The sequence below is a fragment of the Anguilla anguilla genome, chromosome 10 (assembly GCF_013347855.1).
Source record: "Anguilla anguilla isolate fAngAng1 chromosome 10, fAngAng1.pri, whole genome shotgun sequence".
In the NCBI taxonomy this organism is placed as follows: domain Eukaryota; kingdom Metazoa; phylum Chordata; class Actinopteri; order Anguilliformes; family Anguillidae; genus Anguilla; species Anguilla anguilla.
In genome coordinates, this window is record NC_049210.1 from 6,083,358 (window position 1) to 6,109,001 (window position 25,644).

The 25,644-nt window shown below is 44.5% G+C and overlaps 1 protein-coding gene across 1 annotated transcript in view; it reads right to left on the reverse strand.

Annotated features, from left to right (window-relative positions):
* Positions 1-967: 967 nt before the first annotated feature.
* Positions 968-25,644, reverse strand: part of galnt9 (polypeptide N-acetylgalactosaminyltransferase 9) — a 93,293-nt gene continuing 68,616 nt past the window's right edge. Inside the window, exons 7-11 of the mRNA XM_035379987.1 lie at positions 11,835-12,020; positions 8,852-8,989; positions 6,117-6,212; positions 2,647-2,814; positions 968-1,208 (exon numbers count right to left, since the gene is read on the reverse strand). Coding sequence (XP_035235878.1) covers positions 1,062-1,208; positions 2,647-2,814; positions 6,117-6,212; positions 8,852-8,989; positions 11,835-12,020 — 735 coding nt within the window. The 3' untranslated portion in view covers positions 968-1,061. The remainder of the gene's footprint in view (positions 1,209-2,646; positions 2,815-6,116; positions 6,213-8,851; positions 8,990-11,834; positions 12,021-25,644) is intronic.

Here is a 25,644-nt window from a genome sequence, read left to right on the forward strand (position 1 = left end):
GGCCTATATATATTTATGTGTGTGTGTGTAAGAATTTCATCTTTATTGTTTAAGTCATGTTTGAACACATTAACAAAAGAATAGCTAACGTTGTCATAAAAACATTTTTTTATTATGATAATTGTTAATTGAAGGCTGTCGCCCATTTCAGATTTACAATATATTACTATTATGTGACATCTTTACATATATTTATATATTCGTCATTTTTGTTTTCTTCTGCGGTAAAATTATCTTACATGCTCATGGGATCCACATTCCCAGGTCAGACATACAGTAGTTTAACGATGGAAAAAAGGCACACAATATGTCCTTTCAGCTTGTGCATCGGTCATTAAGTTAAAACGAAAACGAAGAACGAAAAACGAAAGATCGCCGTTCGCCTTGCGAAAAGAGACGGCTCCTTTTCGAAACATAACAGCGCTCAGAGTAGACCTACCACCTCGTATCCCTGATAGTCAACTATCCAAAGCAATTTACAGCTTTACAAAATTACAATTGGTATCACAATTCAAATGGCATTTTACCTTTTAATTTGTTCAAAAGGTGCCTATGACAGCAGTCTGTGAATCTTTTTTTTTAATGTTCACTGGTTTCCACAGCACTGGGAGATAGAGACACGCTTTGCCACCATTTGCAGTTAGATCCGTTATCTAAGGGTTTGCTTAGACACTGAAATATAGAACATTTCAAATCCTGTACTGTACAGCTTGTCTGTTCCAAGACAAGAGCCATTACCCAGTGGGGGAAAGGAAGATCAATTTCGTCTTAAGATTCAGAAGTTCAAAGGTTTTTTTTTTTTTTGTGGGTGGGGGAGAGGGGGGTGGGTCATGGGAGGGAGGAGGGTGAGAGGATGCGGTAAACACGATCCCATTGCAGACCGAGCGCGTTCATCCTTTGAGATCATCGACCTTTGGGGGGTGGGGGGGGTGGGGGGGGGGGGTGGGGGGGGTCCCCAGGCCCTCTCTCCCAGGGCGGGGGCATTATTCGGCTGTGACAGCGGCACTTCGAAGGAAGGTCACGGGCGCCAGCGGCAGCGGGGGAGGCCGTCCCTCGGCCTCTTAATGTCTGGGGTGCTTGATCCAGTTTCGGATCATCCACTTCTGCCCGGAACACCTCTGCACCACCAGCCTGAGGCCGAAGTTGGCCTCTTTGGACATCTCCACCTCCAGGCACCGTCCCGTGTCCCGGCTGATGATCGGACCGTTCTGCGGGCGAGAGACGTTTTCGGGAAAAAAAAAAAAAAAACCCCGCAATTAAAACTCACGCACTTACTCCAAAGACCAAGGGGTATTAATCTGATCGTGAGACGGCTAACGTTTCGACCCCTACGTACTTCACCAGGACAAGCTGCACAGTTCACACAGGTCTGTTTAAATACTGCACCCACTGCAAAGGATATTGGGAAACCACATTCAGTCATAAGCACCTCTTTATAAGCCTTTCCGCCTCCTTTTTCTCCCAATTTTGGGAGGCCAAATTGCGCCCCCTGCCGTGCTCCGCGGTGCGAGCGCCGCTCTGTTTTCAGTGGAGCCAAGCAGACAAGCGCGTGGTCTCCCTGGAAACGCGCGAGGTCAGAACAGCGCTCTCTGCTGGCTGAGCGAGCACAGAAATGAGCAGGAGGAGGACAAGCAGGACACGGGCGTGCGGGGGCACTCCGATGACTCACTGGTCATCCGGGCCAGGAAATCCCTGCCCCCCCATCGCCTCCTTCTCACCCTCCCCCTTCTCACCCACCATCGCCACCCCCCGCCATCGCCTCCCTCACCCCCTCCCTCCGGCATCGCCACTCTCAGGCCATCGACCCCCCCCCCCTCCCCCCGCCATCGCCTCCCTCATCCCCTCCCCCAACCATCGCCACTCGCCCCCACTCTCCCATCATTTCCTCCCTCACCCTCTCCCCTGTTACTGCCCTCACCACCCGCTCCCCTTCCACTGCCCCCATCCCGGCTCCTCTGCCACTGACCCCACCCCGCCCTCTTGCCACTAACCCCCCCCCCCCCCGCCTCCACCACACACCACATTTATTTTCCCTAGCTTACTGACCTTTAATAATATGTACAAACTTCCGTTACAAAGTACAGATTCATATACGTTGGACCCTGAAGCATACAACTTATATGAATCTTACATATTCTTTCATATTATTAAAGTACAAAGATTCATATAATTTGGACCCTGAAGTGTACAAGGTTCTCTTATACGACTGTCCTTGCTTCTTTCTATCCTCTGCAATTCTTGAGTAATCGACAGAGGAGACGAAAGAATCAATTCTCTCACCCATTTTCATCTCCCCGATTCCTGGTTTTTAGTGACAGGGTGGATTATGCACGCTTCTAAAGACAAGGACTTCAGAATCTCTGCAGTTATAACTACTGCAAAATGTATACGAACTCAGGAAAGCTATTTTCGGCTTATGGCAATCAGCGTTCAAGATCAAGAATAATGGAGATAATTACTAACATTTGCTTGAAAGGTAGGCAAGAGAATGTTGTTACGATGTTGCTTCTACCGGCGTTACTTGTTACACATAAGTACAAGTATCACATAAACAACCCACTGATTGGTTCTTCTATAATCATACAGTTTTAGTTCACACATTATTCCTCACAAACATAATCACGCTGGAACATATTTTCGTCTCACCTGCGTGAAGTCCCACAGCCTCTGTGAGACCCGAGAAACGGAGTCGCATTTTTTCAAGCTGGGGACCCGTCCTCTCCCGTCGTCGATGAGGCATTTTGTGTCGGGCAAAAACGTGGTCGACCCCAAGGGTCCTAGCTGCAGGAGGCCTTCCGTTGAGTAGCGGGCGAGCTGAAACACATCGTTTGAAAACTGTTTTATTCCTCTGAGTTACGTATGCGGGTGTGTTCTACCGACCAAAAGTACCACAGAACAAGACAACGTCATTTTCTATTCGTGGAGAACGAATACAAAAAAACAAACCGAACAGTAATCAGAAGGAAAATTGCCTTCGGTGTAAAATAGCGCCAAACCACTGACACATTCCTTCGACAGCCTCTCTTAATGACAGGTGGATTTATTTGTAAAGTTTGCTAATTGCTTGTATGGAAAAAGTTACTTTTCTTCCATTACCTGAAGCACAACATCACAGGCCTTCGCGCAATTTATTTGTCCCAGCGAGTGGGGGCTTTTCCTTCAGTGTTTCGACTGCACAACACAATCAATCTTTATCTGGGCATCCAAGCCAAACAAAGCTATTCTGAACAATCAATTACAAAACCATTTACGTTTTAGATTATGCAACAAAAAAAAATACTGATGACAAGCATTAGGTCTCTTGATTATAAAAAATGATTATCGCGGCTTTTAATCCATTTAAGTCAGTTACCCCCAGAGTACAAGTGGAAAATTACTTTTTAAATTCAGTCTAATGAGCCACTTTCATAAAAAATAACAGCTAACATTGTCTTCCCACCGAAATAAATGTCTACAGTTATCATTGTTAAGAAACTTCTTAATTTAAATTCTTAAGCTTGGCAGTAAAACAACATTTATGGCTGTAGTAATAACCTTATTGATTCCTAAAGCATATTAAAGGACAATTCAAGTATCAAGGGATAGATTTTTGCTATAGATGTTTCACGGTAATGCACTAAACTTGCATTTACCAGATGTGTGAGTGCTTAGAGTAAGGGTGGTCCAATATACTGTATGTTTCAATTCCAGAGCTCCGCAATTAAATCTTCTCCTTGGAGGCGATAAACAGGACGTTCTGTGAGTTCAAGCAGAGTGTACAGCTATCTGTCAAACATTCGGCTGTCGAACCGGATCCCCTAATATTTAATTTAAGCCACAAAAGGCACTGTCTCTCCGCACAGAGGCAGAGGTGATCAAAATTGCAGCCGGTTCAATAATTGATAAGCAGGATTTTCCCCCTGTGAAACTGGAGCTCATAGAGAAGAGGATCTGAAAAGAGTCGTGGGCGACACACACTGTACAGTTTAAACTCCCCTTTTGTGCTTTACGGTTCTCCACTTAAATCGCTCGTTAACGCTAATCCGTCACAATAAGTACTCGGTGCCTTTGAGACAAAGGCCCGGGGTCATCTCCAGAGGTTAAACCACGTAGCCAATGTTATGCGATCCACTACTTGGTGCCTGGTGACCAGTTCAGCTATAAGCCATATACTGTAAGAGCAGTAACAGCAGCAGGGGGCAAAACGAGCCTTTGTAAATTTTATTTTAACCTCCTCCAAGCGAGAGTACTGGGGAAGAGCGTTTTGGCAGACATCACCCTCCTGGTACACTGAAAAAGCTGCATTGCATGGCATTGTATTACAGTAATTTGGCAGACTCTCTTACCCAGAGCGACGCACCGTAGTGGAGACCGTCTGTGTTCCTCTTAGGAACGCGGTATCACCAAGACGGCGTTTCGCGGTAAACATGATGTCACTTTCGCCTGATTTCCTACCCTCGTCCCAGTCTGTTCCTGGCTCCCCCCCCACGAGCTCAGACCCTAAACTTTCTTAATTTCTTCCTCGTCAGGTCCCTGTGGTTCCTAAGCTGATTTGCCAGTAGCGTAAAGGCATAACTTGGCACGGGGAAAGCTGTTTAATCCCTGGTTAAGGTATGTTTACTGCTTTCTGTGGATGTTCTCTATTTCCTAACGCACAGGAACTCACATTACAAGAAATAATAAAGCGCTGGAAAGGCCTCCACAAAAGCCAATTATCCTGTTTTCAGAGACAGGTCACCGGATGCTTCATTCCGTCCACAGTGCTATAGTGTTTTAGCGATTTGTTTTTTTTCTGGTTGACCATAGTAACAACCTAATGCTCCCTCGTGAACCAGTGAGTATATGCAATATCTTTCAGAAGGAAAACCGTTAACTCTGCAAAGGCTGGAGCAGTATCAGTATCAGTGCAGTATACAGACATAGGGAAACTAAACATTCCTCACAAACACGTCATTTACAGTACAAGTATTAACGTACAGCTGGAACAATTACGTGCTAAGTTATGCCTAGCACCAAACAAACATTCATTGGATGAGTGCATTTTCCTTCAATATCATAAGTGAAGCTGAATCAGAGAGGGGGGGTCCCTGTGTGGCAGATGGATGCAGGATGGGATGGGGGGGTGAGGGTGCTCTTGGGAAGGCAGGATTTGAGGTGCTGCAGCGGGATTTGAGGGGATCTGGGCAGAGTGTGAATCCACCGCCTGCCACCGCTCTCTCCCGGAGGCACGCGCGACCGAGCCGCCCCACCGCCGAGCGACGGGGCCGCCGCGGGATTACGGCGCGCGTCACGGGGACGGGCGGCTTACCGCCAAACCCCAGGGGCCAGGCAGGGGGGGGGGTGGGCACGTGGTGGGGAGGACCTGTGCCACGCAGCTTCAGATCCGCTCCGGCTTAAGAGGCCTCTCGGCGTACCCGCCATGCGCGGAGCATGGCACCCAAACACCACCACCCCCCCCCAGCCCCAGCCCCAGCCGCCGCCGCCGCCGCCGAGGATTCGGCCCGTCGTCGTGTTACTCGACTGCACTACGGCTCTCGCCGAAATTCCTCGGCGAAGGGATTCCGCGCTGGCCATCGAGCACGCTCGCTAATTATTTTATCGTCAGAGCGCATTTCGCGCTAAATTCTGTTTCTGAGCTCCTTCCTCAGGAAAAAAAAATAAATAAGACATGAACAAAACTGTAATCTGAATGCTTTCTTTGTTTCTTTCTTTCCTCGTCCAATTTTGTCTTGCAGAACACACACACACACACACAAAAAATGAATGTACTCGCACAGTAGGCCTGTGCTTTTATGGATGCTGAACCCCCAAGGCTAAGCCCTGCTCTTGCTGCTCTTCAGTCAGTATCCATGCAGGTCTGTGCTGTCACTGCAGCCACATGAATAACAGGGGAAAATTAAAGCCAAACCAGGTACATATCCTCCTGAGACCCGGCTGAAGATAAAAGTATTTTCATTTTTTTTTTTTTTTCATTCTGTAGGTGTTTCGGATGACAAAAACATGTTGCAGTTCAGATATTTGCAAGAAATATAATTTATATAATAATATAACAATGTATTTTCGTCTCAGGCCACATTCCACCCCAGCTGCTCTGCTGGTGGCGGGGAAACCGACACGTTTGAGTAAAGCCCCCTCACCTGAGAGGACATGCCGTGACACGGGTACAGGATGGCTTTGTCGTCGTCCTCAGATCCTTGGTCTAAGCAGTACCCGCTGGCCTTGCTGTTTCGCACCTTGGACACACACACACACAACGCACGCACAAACACAATTGCACAGAAAAAGAACAGAATGTATAAGATTTTACCACTTTCTGCTTCACTGATCATCAAGCTAACAAGGGTGACCATGCCACAAAGACCCCTTTTTGAGTAGAATGCTTCTTAGGACAGGCTTCCCTGTATGGATATACATGTATACAGTCCTGTGATGCAATGTGTATCTATTATTTTTTTGTATATACTATTTGTTTTCTGAATACTTGAGTGCAACTCTGGCAAAGAAATTTCCCAATGTGGCATCCTACTACTGCTGCTACTACTACTACTAATACTCTACTACTATTTCTACTACTACTATTGCCACTGCTACTACTGCTGTGACTACTACTGCCACTACTGCTGCTGCTACTACTGATACAGCCGCTGCTGCTACTACTACGAATATTATCGCTACTACTACTGCTACTGCTACTAGTACTACTACTAGAATAACCAAATTCATAGCCAATGTGTAAATGTTTCAACCAGTGTTCTAACACTAATCCAGCTTTCTTGTGCTCAGCCATCTTGTAACCTTGTGGCAGCTGCCTACAGCTCCGTCAGAGTCAGACATATTGCGCGCTGCTAAATATTGTTGCATGGTGTTAAAACGAAAAGAGATTAGGGAGAAAACAAAAGATTCTACTGGGAACATTCAGCAGCTGTGGCACTACAAAGTGCCCATGCATAATAACCGCAATAAGATTCTTAATTAAACGATTGCAAAATAAGGACATAAAATATGCAAGCGAGCCGAAAAAATAAAATATGCTCCCGTATGTTTGTAATTTTGCTTTTGATTTTGTTTATATTCTATAGTATTTAAACAACATAGACTACATGTAGGTTAAACTGTTTCGGATATATATATATATATATATATATATATATATATATATATATATATATGTAAACACAATCCATCACCCACTGAGATGCTGCTAAAAGCAACAAGCAGGTAATTCACAAAACAGAAGTGAATAAAATATGATTATGAAATAAGATAGAAGCTATAATATTGCCCTATAACATTTTTTTGAAATGATTCCAAAAGCTCTCAAAATACTATTTCTATTTTCTGGGTCCTTCCATGGTCTTGTTTTCTGTACAAGGTATGGACGTCAGGAGAAAAAAAAAAACAATCAAGCAGACATCTAAAGCTAATAAGTGTTTAATTAAAACTCATTAAGGGGAAATTGACTCTTTAATCTTGTAGCTGAACTGTGTTGCTATGGAAACAAGATACCTATACCTTGCAGTGAAGTGTAACTCGCATTAAATAATTTATTTTCCCAGCAAAATGTAGCCTTTGAAGTAAAAAAAAAAAAAGAAAAAAAGAGAGAGTCAGAAACCTCAATTTCCATTGTGTAATTCACCAGAGGTTCTGTTCTATGTGGAAAGCTTGTCTGCATGATCATAAAATAAGCATTAACATCCTATTTCACGTCATTAGAGTTTTGAGAAAAATTCACTCTGACAAAACATTAAAATATGATTTCCAGCCTGTTCCATTATGTTCCTTGCCTTGCTAGGAAAAAAAATGCTGAGAATACAAACAACAGCAATCTAAAACAGATGAGGCCATTTGTCTTAGAGCTCAAATGATTAAATAAAAGAATAACCAACACCACAGTGCAATCCATTGTGTAATAAATCTATGGCGACAGCTCGGTTGTAGCTATGAGTACAAAACGCACAAAGAAAAATAAACGCAGTGACATCCCTTTGTTCACCGAAATGGGAAAAAATAATGACAGATTTGATCCCTCCTTGCTTTAAGTCACCGCTATAATCAAATCCACATACTATATGCAAGTACTTTAATTTAATTTAAATAAGAAAACAGAACGAATAGTAGTAACATAAATGGACGTTTTTATTTTCGTACGAAGATTATTTCGCCCGCCGTGACATCTCTGAAATGCAATCTTTATTGTTGTGATCATCTTTTAAAATCTCCTGGCAGAAGCCATTTAAATGGTTTAAACAACTGAAATATATTTTTACATTCAAAGTTATTACACGATCACTAATTCCACACAACTGACTACATAATGAGCTGAGCCTTGGAAACATGAAATTACATTTTACAGGACATTGGATCAGCTGACACATTACACAAGGAATGGCTGTGTGTGAATGAACCGATTGAGACATGCGTATTGTACGTACTAAAATGGCTTCAGTTACAATAGCTAAATGGATGTCGTTTTTAGCCTTTAAGGTGTAAGATGAAAAACATATGATTAAAATGTACATACGTCCTAAAGCTGATGTAACAATCACCACTGGAAATTGAAAGCAAAAAACAAAAACAAAACATTACAGAACACCCTACTCTTCAAAGGGTTGTTACATATTTTATACTAAGTGTTATTCTATACATAGTAAATGACCCACCTTCAGCATATATACTAAAAGCACCCTTTTAAGCATATTAATTAATGTCCTGTTCGCTTGACTATCCTTGGTGATGCAAATTTCTGGGTCTGTCGGCTAATACTTTTTTTTTTCTCCTCTACCTTACTGCCGCTGGGGCTAGTCCACACGCAAACATCTCTGGGAACTAAAGGGTTAAAAATATCTGGCTTGACACCTTACGATCTCCTTACCTCTCCGTAGGTGATGGTGTTGTTATAGATACGCATCTCGGGGTATACGTGTTCCAGGTACCACCGGAAACTGCGACAGTGGAGCTTCTTCCTCAGGGCCACCCTCTCAGAAACGTCGCCAAAGTCCACCCCAGGATTCTGTCCAATCAGATAAAAAAGAAGAAAAGAAACACAGTTGCTGGTCGAGAACACCTGCAGGGGTTGCTGAGTAGCTTACCTTGTGAAGGCACTGTTTTATTAGATGGACGGACCCCACGGTTTTGGTACTGAATCTGGACTTTTTTCAGTGGCGGCTGTGGCCATAATTGACCGTAGTGTCCCGCTGGGGGTGAAGGATTTCAGCCAGCAGGACGACTGTCTCTTATTGTTCCCTCTCATCTGACCTACAGTCGGCCTGAACAACATGTGCGTGGAGTGTCCTTCTCCGGACGACTCAATGCCGGCACAAGCCTCTGCTACTGGAATAATGGAGTTTAAAGAAGAAACGTGGGCTTTCCGGTGGCTTGCCTGCTTGCCTGACCTCCCCCCCCCCCCCCCCCCCCCCCGGAGCAACAGAGGTGGGGGCTGCACTGAACAGACGGGACGGGAACAGACGCACACCTGAGCACTCTCGGTAAGGGAGGTACAAGAGCACGCAAGCCCCGGATCAGTACAGGCTCCCGTCGAGAGAGGGAGACACTTCCTCCCTCTGCAGGAAACGAGGTTCTCTTGCCGTTGGGAGAGACGAGCGAGGCAGAGAACGGCGGAATATGAGGGGTTGGCGAACGTGAAAGGGGTTGGGGAGGAGGGGGACAGGGGGGGGGACGGGGGTAAAAATCACCGGCAGGCTGTCTGCGTTCGCTCTGGCAGGGGATTGCCATGGCGATAGTCTGGGAGGCCTCATTGTTCTTCCATTAGGCCTTGACGCCATGCTGTACAAATCTTAATCAGCTGTTTAATTATGAGAGCTCACGGCTCCGGTGGCATTGGATGGAAGGCGTCCAAGACTGACGCGGGGAATGCCTAATAGCCGAAACTGCTCTTGCAGTTTAACCTCCAAAAAGAGGCTGGAGCCGCTTCATTAACGCTCCTCTGTTTCATAAAGCATTTTTCTCTTTCGTTATTCCAATGTTGCTCCAGCCCGCCGTCATTCTTCAAATACGAAGATCTGAAAAATACGTCGTGTCGGCAAAAAGAAAGCGCTCGCGATCTGATTCGCGTGTTACACGGATAATACTTTACGGTTCTGTTGGCTTTGATTGCTGCCTTGAAAGACATTATCTCCAGGAAAGGAACGCGGCAGCATATGAATGTTGTGGGTATGACTTTCTTCCACGGAAATCTCACAAGGCTCTAGGTCCATCTGGCATCGTTGCTTGCGATCAAGTTCGGGGCTGAAAAAAAATGAAACCGTGGTGCGAAATGCCACATATCATGGGGGAAAAAAAATGTGCTCAGTTTATAGAAGGGCCAGAGCGATCAAATTGGTCGCTCCGCGATCTGTACCACCGAATGGCGGTTGCAATTATCCGCCGATAGTTTCAGTCGGCAAGAGATAAGCAGGTGCCGATTCGTGAGCTGGAATCGTAGGCTATAATAGACACACAGCAGAAAAAAAACAGTGTGTGAATGCAGCAGGCAGGGAGAAGGATGATAATGGAGGGCGATGGTTACCAGGCTCGAAATTAGGCAGGTGATGCTAATGCTAACGTTTCAATGGGCCTGTTTGTTAGCGGCTGTAGAACATATTAATTCCCTGTAGTGTTTTTGCCGTTTGTGACATGGTGGTTTGTTCAGTCCTCTTGCACTTTTTGCAACGAATTTAGGTCTCAATGAAACCCATTGCACATGCTCAACGTAAATGCCGCACCGTCTACCGTTAGCATGTTAGCACGTTAGAACGGGGCGGTCAAACCTGGACGCAGGTTTTTGTGGTTTCCTTTCAATCAGCAGCCAATTAAGGCCGAGAAAACAAGGCATGTGGATTCTTTAACCAATCAACGACTTATGTCAATTAATAGCACTTGGATACACCAAAAACCAAGATACACCGTGGCTTTCCAGGACAAGGTTCTGACACCTGTGTAGACAAGGTAGAGTTATTTACAGGAAAACTTTTGGGGGGGTCACCTTCACCTTCGGTGGTACGGGGCAAGAAATTATCGCAATAAATCGTCCGTTACCCGCATTTGTATGCAAAATCCCAGGTAGTACCTGTTTATTATTTTCTGCACACAACCAGCTTTTTAGAGGCACTTTAAAGCAATTATACTTAATTTGATTTATGTGACAGCTGCGATGACTAAATAAAGCCTTCCCTCCATTTTACGCGACCTTCTGGCACACAAAGTGAAATGTTCCCCCGTTTAAACGGAACACCGGTGGCTTGAAGGTCAAGCGGGATGATGGCTGGGTTGCCTTCCAGGGGGAGAGTGTAGTATGATATAGGGTGCAGGATAGTGGTCAGCGAACCGGGCGTGTCACCCAAAGGCTGCGGGTTCGATTCCCAGGTGTGGCACAGCCGTTGTACCCTTCATCATGCTATTTAACCTGAATTACTTGGGCTGTGCTATGCATAATTGTGGAAGTCGCTTGGGGTAAGAGGGTCTCTGCTAAATGGCATGATCTGGGCGTGTAACCCTAAAGGCTTTGGGTCTGTTTCCCAGGTGGGCCATTGACGCTGTACCCTTTAGGAAGATACTTAACTTGAACTGCTTGGGCTGTACAGTGCATAATTGTGGAAGTCACTCGCAGTAAGACGGTCTGCTAAATGGCATGAGAAAGACTTCACCACAACACATGTGAATGCCCAGGGGTGCGCTCCCAATTTGAATGCACCCACTTTGACAACGCGCGATTCCAGACGTCAGGTATTCTGGTATTTTTTCACCCGTTTAGCCTTCCATACTAGGAAAGGAAGCAAGGAGGTTTAAAAAAAAAAGCAGTTGGAATGCACCGCAGTACTGAGCATGCTCAGTGGAGGGCGGAAGAGCAGGATGCTCACATTCATGGGGATGTTCCAGGCCATGTAGACGTGGGACTTGTACTCGTCCATCCACACTTCGGCTGCCCTCAGGGCGTTCCTCTTGGCGTAGTAGTCGATGTCGTTGTTGTACGGCTTTTTCGTGCGCTCGATGTGCGCCACCCGGGCGCAGGGCAGCACCTCCATGCTTCCTCCGCACTGCCACACCTGGACAAAACAAAAACAACAAAAAAAAAACAAACAAAAACACCTGCGTTGTAGCCTTCGGCCCAATTCCGCAAACAATCCCCGCGTCTCTCTCTCAGCCTAATTGCACAAACAATCCCTGCGTTTTATAATTTTTTTCAGGCAACCGGTTATTGACCTCGTCCACAGCCCGTTCCCACCTTCCACAAGCTACTCGTTTTCCGTTCTGCCACGTCTCACTTCAGGGCCCTGAGCCCTCATTTACACACGGAGTGCAATTCTGTTATTCCGCACGGCTATTATTTCTGTTTATTTTCGCCCTCGTGGTTTTTCCTCCTGTTTTCTTCCTCCTCTGTGTCCTCTTCCTTTACATGACTGAACTTAAGTGTCCTTCTAGAAAGACAATAAGCAAATGAAATATTATTATTACGATTGTTATTAATAATAATAATAATATTATGCTGGCTTTTTATGTGGAGAAGGCGTCTCCTGACTCGACCCTCCAACAGCGTGGCCCCATGCGTCAGAAGAACCAGGGCCCAGCCGAGGAAAAAAAAAAATCTTTCTCTCTTTTATGAGCCATTATTCTTTCTTTCTTTCTTCCCTCCCTTCTCTCTCCCCCTCCCGCCACCCCTCAGCTACTCTGTTCAGCAGCCCTTTTTAACAGTTTCCGAGCTCAACAATAGGCCAGGGTGAAATCCTGTCATGTTTAGCTTTATTGCTTTCCAGTCTATAATGGGATGAGAGAGGCGGCGTGAGAACAGGCCAGTTCATCGGCACAGGGTCCTTCTGCTATCACCACCCCCTTACGGAACTGAAATATATTGTCAAATATATTTAAATATATATATTATCTAAAAATCACAGCAGTTCATCAGCACAGGTCCTTATGCCATCACCACCCCCTTATGGAACTGAAATATATTATAAAATATACTGAAATATATTATATATACATCACACCACTTCATAATATATCGGCAAATATACTAATTATTGTCACTTTAAGATACAGTAATATATTACACTTCTTTGAAATACATTACCATTATATTTTCCTCATAGGTCCACATATATAGTATATCGCAGTTTTTTTTCCATGTCCATTAGGGCAGGCTAATGGACGGCATCAGACTCAGCGCGGCCCCTGCACTTAAAAGGTGAAAAAGCCAAGGGGGTTCGAGCGCGAAGCCCCGCGTCTGGCGCGCTGCTGAACATTTCCCACTTAATGCCCTCGGCCCCTCCATCCTGAGCTGCAGAGTGGAGTGCATCCATTTTCCCCCTTCCCCTCCGAGGAGCCGGCCAGCGGCACGCTCCGTGTCACGGCCTGCTTGCGTCTGTGTAATTACCGAAGTCCCTCGCCAGCTCTGCGCTGCCCAGCCGCTGATTTGATTTTACATGATTAATGAATTGCGCGGGAGGCCCGCCCGCTTCGCCATCCCGCCATCTTCCTCCGCCTCGGTTATCCGCCGTCTGACGGACGCATCTAATTGGCTCAAACGCGTATGCTAATTCCCCCCCCCAACCCCAACCCCGGCGCTCATACCGCCAGCCATTGCCTTCAGGGGCCCCGATAGCCACATACAGAAAGCGAGGAGCAGGTATGCGGACCGCAAGGGGAACTCTTGGAAAAACATTATTTAATATGTCCAGGTTTCTAGGCCTCTCTTGTAAAATACATTTTTAACCAGGTAAAATAAATAAATAAATAATAATAATGTTGGCCCTCACCTTTCTGATTTCATCTAGCTTCTTTCTGATGTAGCAAATTGTTATTGTGATATAATATTTTGTCCCACAACAAAGAAAATGTATGAAGCCACACTCCAAATGATGTCACCTGAGAATAATGACCCCCCCCCCCCCCCCTCCCTTTACCCTTATTGTAAAGGGAATTCATTGAATGGGTTCAGACAGTGTAGTGGAGGTTTCAGCTCAGATTAAATTTGAACAAGACTCCAAGCCTTCAGTTATGTTAAATATCCTGACTTCAGAAATGTGGAGAAAACAATAGATTATTACCATCAATCTGTTGGCTGGATTTCAAAAGACACCTACATTAACTTACATTTTACTATTCCACCTGTCCCTCAACCTGTATCGCCTCATTCTGCAGATACAGATGAAAAATTTGCCTTTGACACATGAAACAGGTCACACAAATTGTTCAGACAGAACAAACGGTTCCAAATGATTATTTTTTGGTAGCGTTCCCCTTTGAATCTGAGATCCAGGTCTGCTCGGCCTGTAAAAAGCATCCGTCACCACAGCTCTGAATGTGGCCAGGGAGTTAGCAACAGGGAGTTATTTAAGAGTCTTATGTCCCTTTGTGAAGGTGTATCAACCTTAGCCACTCGCTGACTGTCAGTGGGGACAGTTCCCATTTCAAACTGTCCGTGTCATTAGATTGAAGCCAGCACCAGTGTCCTTTTGGTGAGCTAGCAGCACTCATCCCAGGGGACGTCTGCTGAACCTCGGCTCGACAGTGTGCTAACATTGCTACCGTCTGCCATCTGTACAGGTCAGATCTCTTTTTTCACAGCTGTGTTGTCTTTCTACTTTACATAAAATGCAAGTAAAGACATTTGTGTGGAGGCTCGCACTTTTGTCCCGAAACGGCAGCAGCAGTTGTAAAAAACGACTTGCTGTCTTATACCTTCATAGTGTTACCCTCAGTATTCTTCACAGGTGGAAAGTCCAGGGGTCAGAAAGTCCTGCCATGTGTTTCTTCCACCCATGAACTCAGCCAGCTGATTTTGCTAATTAGTTCTACCTCCAGGCTGAAGAACTGTGCTAATTAACAAATCCAGGTGATTGGAACAAAATACTGGGGAGGACTTTCTGATCCCAGATTTTCCATCTCTGGCATTCTTGTAATCATTATAATATAATGCATGTTTGAAGATATGCATGCTTCTAGTGCATTGTAAAATAAGCCGCATACATCAACAACCTACAGAAAGTGTAGATTTATCAGCATGAATTTTCAGCAGGAACATATTACCCATTAGTTTGCACAAAGCTACTGCTTCTGTCAGATTGAATATTAAAATACAGAATTTAATTTCAGAATTTCATCATTTTAATATTGCAGCTAAATTAGCATAGACACAGTGTAGGTAGACTATGCTAATACCGTTCGCCTCGGGCACTATAAAATTCAGTAACTCTGATTAGTATTTGGCAACTGTCTTTAAGAAAGTAAACCTTTCTATGACCTCCCCTCCGGGCCAAAAGAACGGGTCCTTGATACAGTCACAGGTCCCACGGCCCAGAATCGAACCCGGGTCATACAATGCCCTCAGGAGTCAAGCAGTGTGATGCATTAAGAGTGATTCTGGAATCTCACTGTCAGTGCATGTGGGGTCAAAGTTCAAGAGGTGAAAAGGCATCAAGATGGGGTCTAATCAACAGGAAACCGCAACAGGAGAACAGACTTCCAAAGGCATTACGATTCCAAATGAGACACGACGGCTGCACTGCTGCATTGATGGACTGCAGAGCTCAAATAAGCAGAATTTGGCTGCGTGCGTTTCCGACGCACAAGCCCACACGCTTCCAAACAGACGACGTCGCGGCGACGGGGCGAATCTCACAGCCGCAGTTTTCCATTTTAATAAATTACATGCTCTACTTTTCACAGACCTCACAAACGCGTTAAAAATAAGGACTCGTATAGAAAACGCCGGAACCTTCCGTGGTGTGCCGAGGAGCCTTTCCACCCACCCCCCTCCTCCCCAATCCCCCCCCCTCCCCAATCCCCCCCCCCCATCGTCAACAACAGCGGAAAATTCCATTTGGCCTCCATGTTTAACACAGGAGCATTTGAATCTACAAGCGTCGAATGCACACGGTACCGGAGCGACTCCAGGCCACACCGCACTTCGCCAATTCCAGATCGGAGAAAGGAAACAAATGGAAAAAGTGTGTTGGCTGGAGCCTCGGAGAAGAGCGGCCATACAGTAGTTTGAGGTGATGGATCAGACAAGCTTTCAGATGAAAACTCAATTTGTTAATTTTGGGGCCGGGCAATTGAAACGTCTGCTTCGGTTAATCTTTCTGTTTCTTTCAGCCTGACAGGTGCTGGTGGCCGTTTCGAAATGCCTCGGTTTTAACTGAAAATAAACTCAATGCAACATGATTGCAACCTGCGGGGGGCCAACTGTGTGTTTTCTTTCAAAAAAAAAAAAAAAAAACAGACATGAGGACAATTGACCAAAAAAAACCTTTTCTGATTCATTGTCGTGTTTTCACATTTTAAAACTATGTTTTGCCTACTTTAAAAATTTGTCGGCCAAGCTAAAGGAAAGAATGTGATTCACATGATAAACAGTTTAGTCAGGACACGTAGCACAAAACAACTAAATTAGTCCCCTTGATTAGACCACTCAAACAAGATTTTGAAAATACAAACTTGCATTCACTTTTTTATCATAAGTGTGCCTTAAAATCTAAATTTTAATTTAAGTTGCATCCTGTATCATCATTTCAAATCCAAGCAAAATCTATTTTAAATACAGCCATTATGATAGCACTAATTGTTGCATGCCTGCATTTAAGAGACTCCATACTGAATACCGATTCGCTGTCATGAAGAATGTTCCGCAGTCGTTTTCTTTTTGCACTGTGATTTAATTGGCGTGATGAATGAATTTCTATGGTCCTATGAATTTCACTTAACGTGAACCAGAGATGTGAGTGAGTCACTTGGTAACAGGCGTTATGAGAAAACATATTTTACATTACCACAACAGGAAGTTGAATATTTAAGTAGGCCCAGCACGGTCGTACCACTGCTGGTGCGCCCACATTTCATCGAACCCGGGTGTGAGTCACTCGGTCACTGGCTTGCACAGTGACGCGTGCGTCATATAAATTTGCGTGCGTAATTGAATTATTGCACAGGAACTAGTCCAGTCCCGCTGTGGCAGCACTTCTCCGCCTGTCCTTTTCGACGGCAGTGCTAGCACGGTTCCATTTAGAACCCGACTCGCCCTGTGTTCCACGACCTCCACGAGGAAACGTTCCGCCCCCTTAAATATCGACGGTCCACGCGGGACGATCCGGTCCGAAGAATAAAATCAGTCTTCTAGGGAGCTCACGCTCTTTCTTTTCTAGAACCATTGTGTTTCCCTCATAATGCCGGTCATTTTCTTACACTGCTTTTATTGATAAGGCTTATCCACGTTGTGTTCTCTAATTCACGTTCTCCAGTCGTGATTCCGTTCCATCTGCTTAGGGTTAATTCCACTTGCCGACTGGTAATAATATCTTCACATTCCCTGCCGCAATACAGGCTGGTGATATTTTCAATTAGCGCAAAAATGGAAAAGCATATTTAGCGTATTTCGCTTGCTTTCAGAAACCATGTGGCGGTGAAGCAATCAAATAACTATTTAACCTTGCAAGCAAGAAAGAGAGCTAAGCCCTCTCTTCCCTTCCATATTTGCTGCCTCAAACTTGAGTTGTTAATGAAATATAGTCCTGCAAAACACATTCAGAGGGCACTGCAATGCAATAAGTATGCATTATGATTCATTTACGAAGAAGCACATTCACTATGACTGGTTTGCTTATTCCTGCAACATATTAGCAAGCAGCAATGTTTTTTTATTGGTTTCTATCTATTTATCATGGTTTACTGAGGAATACAAACTGCCCATTTGTAATAATAAGAAGAAAAAAAATCCATTCTTGTGACATGGAGCAGCCTTGTGGACTCCTAGTTGTCCATAACAAATTGGTGGCCCACAAGCGTACTACCCCAGAGGTTGAAGAATTAGGAGTTTTGGCAAAATTTCCATCTTATACTTTTGTAAAAGGTACAGTACAATGCTGGGAATCGCTTCTTCTACAACAGATGCCAGCAAGGTTCTTTTTGTTTTCAGGAACTATCAAATAGCTGGCATTTATTTCATTCAAAAATGTAAAAGAACAATGACTATTGTAACAAAAAGAAAAATGCAATGACACCCAGAGGCTAAAATGGCTGGAACAGGCCAGGCCAGTGTCCAGCATCGACTTCTTGGAGGTGTGTGATTATCGTGCCTTGGGATGTAGAAGCCCATTTCTACCACCGCCTGTAAATTAAAGATCGATATCTTTCAATGGCCGTTTGCGGGGGGGGGGGGGGGGGGGGGCTCCACGGAGAGACCGCTTAATCATCATTAAAGCTGGGGCAGTCGCGTGATGGATGACACCCTTTGCCGCGCGTCAGACCGCGCTGCCTCTGGAATTTAGAAAAACGTAGCGCGTAGCAGGCTATCGGGGTCGGAGCGTTTCCTGGCGCCCGGGCGGGTGTGCGTGTGCGATTCACGTTCACGTTTGTTCGAAAGTGTCTGGCGGTAAGTCACTACAGGTACAGGATGGGACGGCGCACCCCAGAGGGGTTAAATTCAGCATTCCGTTCTAAATATAGAGCCTGTAATTATCAGCGCAGTCCTCCTCCTCCTCCTCCTCCTCCTCCTCCTCTCTCACTCTGAAGCCCCTCTCTTCCTGTCCTCCAGCCTGTTCAAACTGCTGTGTCCCAGTATGAGTTTATTCTGTTGTTTGCATTTTTTGGGCGCTATTAGTGCTGCTGTTTATCTCTCTCTCTTTCTCTAACACATTTTTAGAAAAAAAATGTTTTTCTTTTTTAGGTGCCTGGGTCTATTTTACTTTTTATGTCTCCTTTTAACTGTTAAATAAAAAAAAAAAATTTTAATTTCTCTCTCTCGCTCTCTCTCTCACACACATTAGACAGAATATGGATTGCCAACGCTTTGATTGACATTTGGTGCATGTTTTAGGAATCAGTTATTTTTAATCAATGATCAATATGAAATATGTACAGTATATACGCTATGGTGGTGCATATAGTCAAAAAATAAATGCTCACACATGCACACAAATGCTCACACACACACACACACTCTCTCTATATATATATATCTCTCTCTCACACACACATGACAAATCTTTCATGAGAAATACCCTCCTGTGATATAAACACAGACCTCTCCATTCAGCATTGGTATGCTCTCCTCAAACACCCACCCGTATCCCCCACCCCAGCCTCAGTGTCACATTGGGTGGGGGTGGGGGTGGGGGTCTAATGTCAGAACAGATGAAGCGTGGAATCTGCAGCAACAACAACAGCCTGTTCCCCAGTGGGACATTGTTGGCAGGACCGCAGATTTTGGGCAAAGAGCCAGAAGATCTGTTCTTGTGGGGTTGGGGGTGGGGGGGGGGGGGGGGGGGGGGGGGGGGGGGGGGGAGGGTAAAGCCTTCATGGGAATGTCACATGCTATAGCCCTTAGGCCCATGGATACATTAGCCTAAATAAAGGTGGATACAGTGGAGAAGTGTACTGGGCTTGCCGCTTAGAGGTTGCAGGTTTGATCTCCATGTTGTTGCATTGCTGTTGTACTCTTAAGCAAGGTACTCAATTCCTTCTGTAAATATCCAGCTGTAGAAATAGATCCTATGCAAAAAAATAATAATAATAAGCTGTTGAAGTTGCTCCAGATATGAATGTCTGTTAAATGTAAACATACAAATGTATGTAGTGGAGTTAAAACGTCCTTCTTTCTTTATTTTATTTCCGTTTGGTATTTTCATCTTTTCTTTCACTAAAAAACTTGCTTGTTGTGAACTCTGTTGGTAAAACTGTAAAACTGTTGGAGGGAACAGCATTTCTTAGCAGTTACTCTTCTAACTGGCCAATATATCCACCGTATGCTCCATTCTGCTACCGGCTTGTGATAAAGAAATTTCATAATTATTGTAATGAGTCTTTAGGGTGCCAGTTATAACTGGAAATGGCCTGAAGTGGACTGAATAATGTCCAAAATTACATATGTACTCCAACGCATTTTTCCACATCTCAATATAACTCAATCCACAGTTTCAATTGCACGCATATGATGGGCACTGCAAGCCATTTGGTGCTCTCCTGGAGACCAGTTACCATGGTGACAACCCAGGCAAAGAGTCGTCAAAAGCTTGTCTCCTACTGGATAAGAACTATCCCACCTGCACAAAACGTTTTCCCGTTTTACGTATTTTTCAGTCTTCGCGATTGCTCCACAGCTTCGTAAGAACAGCACGCCTTTGCATACGGACGGCTCAGGAGACATTAGTCTTAATGTGCGTCATCCAACCTCATTCAGTCGCAAATCTGGCGGTACGCCCCTGTCTCACCGCAACACCAGCGCCCCCTTCCGGTCAGTTGGGAACGTACGGTCCACCTGCACGAGCTGCTCATGAGGTGTCCTCCTTCATCTCACCGGAAGTGCATGTGGGTCAAAGGTCAAGAGGTGAAAAGGCATCAAGATGGGGTCTAATCAACAGGAAACCACAACAGGAGAACAGACTTCCAAATGCATTACGATTCCAAATCAGACAACGGCTGCACTGCTGCATTGATGGACTGCAGAGCTCAAATAAGCAGAATTTGGCTGCACACATTTCCAACGCACAAGACCACGCGCTTCCAAACAGACGATGATGCAGGGTGGGCGTTAGCAGCGGCCTGACGTCCCGTGTTTGACATGCGTGTGCCCCTAAGCACTATCAAACTGACAGACGTAGCCACCAACAAGCTTCAACACACTTTGGGCGAACAATTACAACCGGGAATTCAAATACAGTCAGTGAAAAGTAAGTATTAGACCTTTCTGGAATGCTCTGAGAACACTGGGGGGGGGGGGGGAGTGAAAAGGCCTGGTAGGTGGAGCCTGGTGGAGCACCGGCTCGGGGGCGAGTCTCGTTCCCCCGATGTCTTATCACGCAGCGGCTCTCCTACCTCCTCAAGGTCTCCGCCAGAACATTAGCAAAACAAATCAGACCAAATTAGTCCCTTCCCCCGGACGCAACGGGCATAACGACGATACGTGGCTCGCATCGCTGCCAAGAGGAAAAACACATATCCGCGGCGTGCCGGGAGAGAACGTTCCCGAGCATTAAACTCGCACGCGGCCAAATCCTCGTTCACCACACGCAGGGCTTTACGAGAACGCCGAAATAAACAACATCCTTAAAATGCCACTTGCTGTTATGACTCTAAACACCGTTGTTCCACATTAGCTTCGAGAACAGGGCCGCGGTCGTACCCCTGAACGCACATACCGCTGCCCCACCCGATAACTAATCCTGTAGTGCAGTGATCTCAAACTCTGTCTGCTGGGTTTTCGTGTGTTTCTGCACTTTGAGCGCTTAATCTAAGACATTGATTGGCTAAAGAGTCTGCACACCTTGTTTCCAAGGCCTAAATTGATTGAAAGGAAATCACAGCAGACTGTGGCCCTCCAGGACTGGAGTTTGAGCCCCCTGGTGTAGTGCAATCAATCAACAAATACATATCACAATTATATATATTTATTATATATATTTGAATTTGGCATAGTAGTAGTATGACAGTGAAATTCGTATAAACTGAAATATTTTTGTTCTGCTTTCAGGAAGCACAATGGTTTTTTACTTTATTATTTTCTCCTTATACGTTGGGTTGTACTGTCAAACACCAATCTGGGTTTGAACAAAATATAATTATAATAAATTAATTATGATTCATATTTGACATATGATTACTTTGCCAGGGCTGAATATTCCAGTCATATGAGAGCTGTTATTATGTAGGATTACGTTCTGTCAGCAATTTATTCCAATTTCCCAGCTCCTTCAAGCTAAATCTTGAACCTGTTTCATGCTCATGCTCAAGGACGAAAAGACATTTCAAAGGCTCTAATTCAAAGATTGTCTATTAAGTATTGATTGAACATCCCTTTGTTTATTGCACTCGAGAAAAGAGATTTAAAAAAACTAGTTCACCTTGCCAAAGAAATGCTTCATTTGTCATTCCAAGTATTTACAAAGAAAGGAAGCGTGAAAACGATAGAGACGTTCAGAAGAATGAGCACACTTGCTAAACATCAGCATTTATTCTGGTTAGTTTTCATTAGGCAAGCTATTGTTATACGAACATCACATTACAGCATCAGCGGAAGGCCTCTGGGATACTACAATTAAATGTAGCCTCTAAATCTGGCCTCAAAACTAATTTTTATCGTTTCGCTTTTAAACGAATGTCTTTATTATTGGTCTTTTATGTCGGCTTTCAACATTATTTTGTCCTCTCTGTGTTTTTTGTTTTATTTCTCGACTGTACAGTATGTCTATGGTCTATGTTTATATTCTATTAGAATAGCACAAATGAAATTCTTGAAATGAGTCATTTACGTCCTGTCGATTCATATCTTCCTGGCAGGAAGAGAAATATGCATGAGCTGAGCATATTTTAAGTTTGTAATGAAACATCACATTTAGACTTAATTTCACATATAAGCAGCATTTACATTACATACACACACCATTCACTCACACTCTTACCTACAGGCAATTTAGACTGTCCAGTTAGCCTAACCAGCAGGCTATTTCAACCAAAACTTTATAGCTGTCCTATAATTCACGAAACGTTTTTTTTTTTTTTTTATCTGAATTTGTTCATGGCTGTTTCCTTATGCTAATCACATGAACAGGATTGTGCACAAAATTTACAAACAGCCAGCATTCATCACCTCATACACCTGGGATATGCACAAAAACAAAGGTCTGCACATGTATCATGAATCCCATATAGGAACATTTTTGAGAACAAAAGATAAGAAGGTAAGAATAACTTAAGTAAAAAAATTTTGTGAACGAGGCCCAATGACACTACTTATGCTCTCACCAGTTAAAATCATAACCTGTGGCAGTGCAAAGCATCCGTACAGGGATCATTAGGAGACAGAAATGGATGATGACCTGTCAATCAGTCTTATCTCCACTGCATACTAACCATGTCATTAAAAACTACAAATTAGCCCCACTTGGGCCTTATCTTTGAGAATCAGATGTCGCCTTTTCTCTTTTTTTTTAAATTGTGTCATTTATCTTCTTTGTTGACTTGTTGCCCCCGGGTGATTTGACATTTTTCTGTTTGTAAAGGTGCATATTCGAGAACTGATGGGTTTTTTAGTACCTCGCGCAAGGGTACAACAGGAGTGCCAGACCCAGGAATTGAATCTGCAATTAGAAGCCTTGTTCCAGAAGATCATTTAAACACATGCTCATTGTACATCATCGTCAAGTATGGCCACTTGTGGTGAGGCGAAAGTGTGTTTGTGTCACCATGAGTGTTAATTTAATTGAAGTGTTTTATTTATTCCCCTACGAAATCAATAAAAAAGACACTAAAGGATCATGGTGGATTAAGTACATTGAGACGAATTGCCCTCCTTAACCAGACCCTAGGTTAGAGAAAGCCAGGGAGTCCCAGAAGCCAAGACAATAGATTCCCGGTACATGTGTACACAAATGTGGAATGGCCAATCGGTTCTCCACAAAGGAAGCCAGACAACAGCTTTTGTTTGTGGCGCTGTTTGACACAACGTGCAAACTGTGACTCATGGCAATTAATCTGAATTCTTTCATCCTCATTTTCTTTTATTTCAGACCATCCTGACAAGATGGTAGAACAAACGAAAATGATGTAAACATAATGAGCAACTGTAACAAAGCATGTTCAGAAGGGACCCCTGGACAAGGGGCCTGGACAGAAAGATGTCGTTAAAAAAGCTGATTATATTCTGCCAGTTCAAATTCAATAGATAATTCAATTCAATAAATGAAACTAGATTTTTTTTTTTTCAGATGTCCTGAAAGTGAAGCGCTTTCGAGTTGAATGCATTAATCCCGCTCCCTCATTTTCTGGCTCTGAATCTTGGCAGATGGAAGCTTCTCCCCGTTTTTCTTCCATCCTCGTTTTCTCACGCGTTCCAGCGTCTGAATGGGAGAGCGCGAGGAGGCTTTTCGACATCCTCAGATCCACCAAACGTTTCCAGCCGGCTGCCGGAGAAACCGCAAACAAAAGAGAAAAATTCTTTCTGATTCAAATTGGTGTGTGAGCTGATCGGGGTCAAGGAAATTATTTTCACAGCCCGTTTTCCACAGCGAATTGGCCCTTTGACTCTCGATTTTTCATTTAGTTTCTTTTAGAATCCTGGTTTTTGTAGGCCTATCGTTTCACAGTGTCAGGCTCTGCGCATTTTGCCACGAGGACCGTGTCACGAGGTGATGTGAACAGCCACAAACAATATATAAAATATGAACAGTAGAAATGGAGCTGGGTAAATGTTTTCAAAATGAGTGTGTGTGTGTGTGTGTGTGTGTGTGTGTGTGTGTGTGTGTGTGTGTGTGTGTGTGTGTGTGCTGTTTTTGGTCAACTCAGCATTTTTTGGTCGAATCCCATGAATGGCGCTTAGCCGCACGTTCATGAGGAAGCCTCTCTGCTGGGCCCGGATATAAAATAAACGCGGGTCATTTCGCACCAAACGGAAGCGCGTCTGAGGGAAGGAGACCGTGAATAAAACAGAAGAGCGTCTACAAAATTCGGGAGCGCTTGTCAAAAACCCTCATCTCCGCCGTCAAGCACAAAAAAATAAAAAATAAAAAATTACCAGGCGGCTTGTGTTCCATTCCGGGGCTCGGCACAAGGGGGGTGGTGGGGGGGGGGCGGGGGGGGGGAATCACGGAGCGTCCCGATTACGTTGAGAACCATCATTCGCCTCATCGGATCCGCACGAACCCATTAATGGATAATCGCTATAAGACCCCACGCCGCAGCCCTACCCGCAAAGCGCTGGAGCTCCTTCCCTTCTTTTCCCTTCTCCTTTCTCCATCACTTTAAAGCCCAGCTGCCTCTTCAGAGCGCGGGGTTGAAGAAATACCCTCTCCTGACATGTAGTGCTTTTAATTACCGGTTCAGCTTAATGGCGACCCTGTCTCTCTCCCTCTTCCCTCCGTGAAGACGTTCCCCTTTTTTTCCGCGGGAATTGCCCCCCTAACGGATTAACACGCGCCCCTCCTCCGCCGCGCTTAGTCGTTCCACTCCTTCCATGCAACACATCAAACAATAGCGGCGGAAAAAACTGCCAACGCAACCATCGGCAACAGTCGCCATGACAACGACTAACAAAGTGGCACGGTAATAATGACTACGCCAATTATTAGCCAAGGTCCCGGATTTCTGAAAATTATTCAAAAAAACCGATAATTGCATTCTGGATCCCGCTTTACACAACAGGCACTGTTGGAGAGTTGACTGCTCTCTTCTTTGCGAATGATTAGTTTCAATCCTGGCAAGGAGCAGGGAGAAACTTAAATGACACTTAATTGTTACTCTCAAAAGAATGGAAGCTTCCCTTCTCTGCAAGCCACCTAAAAGCTTCTCAAACTGTCCTTGGGAGAGAGCGCAATGCTTTAATCTATATTGAAATTGTAAAAGGCGTATTAGGCCACTGACCAAAAAGCTTTCAAAGATCTCCCAGGTTCAGGGGAAGTTGTCAGCTCGCAGGTCTAAGAGGATTCTGGAAAGACACCCTGCACTTAGCACATTTCAAACTTGCTTTTTTTTTTTTCTTTTTTTTTGACAGCATGATGGAGAAAAGTCTAGCTTCGCCTGATAAGATTCCACACAGCCGAGAACAATCCATCTAAATGTTCTCTCGGAGAGAAAGCGACCGTTCCATGTTTGTCCTATTATCGTTTAATGGCATCTAATGTAGCGTGCAACTATATCTTTCACGTCCCCATTAACTAAAGGCTAAAGATCTGCAAACACATG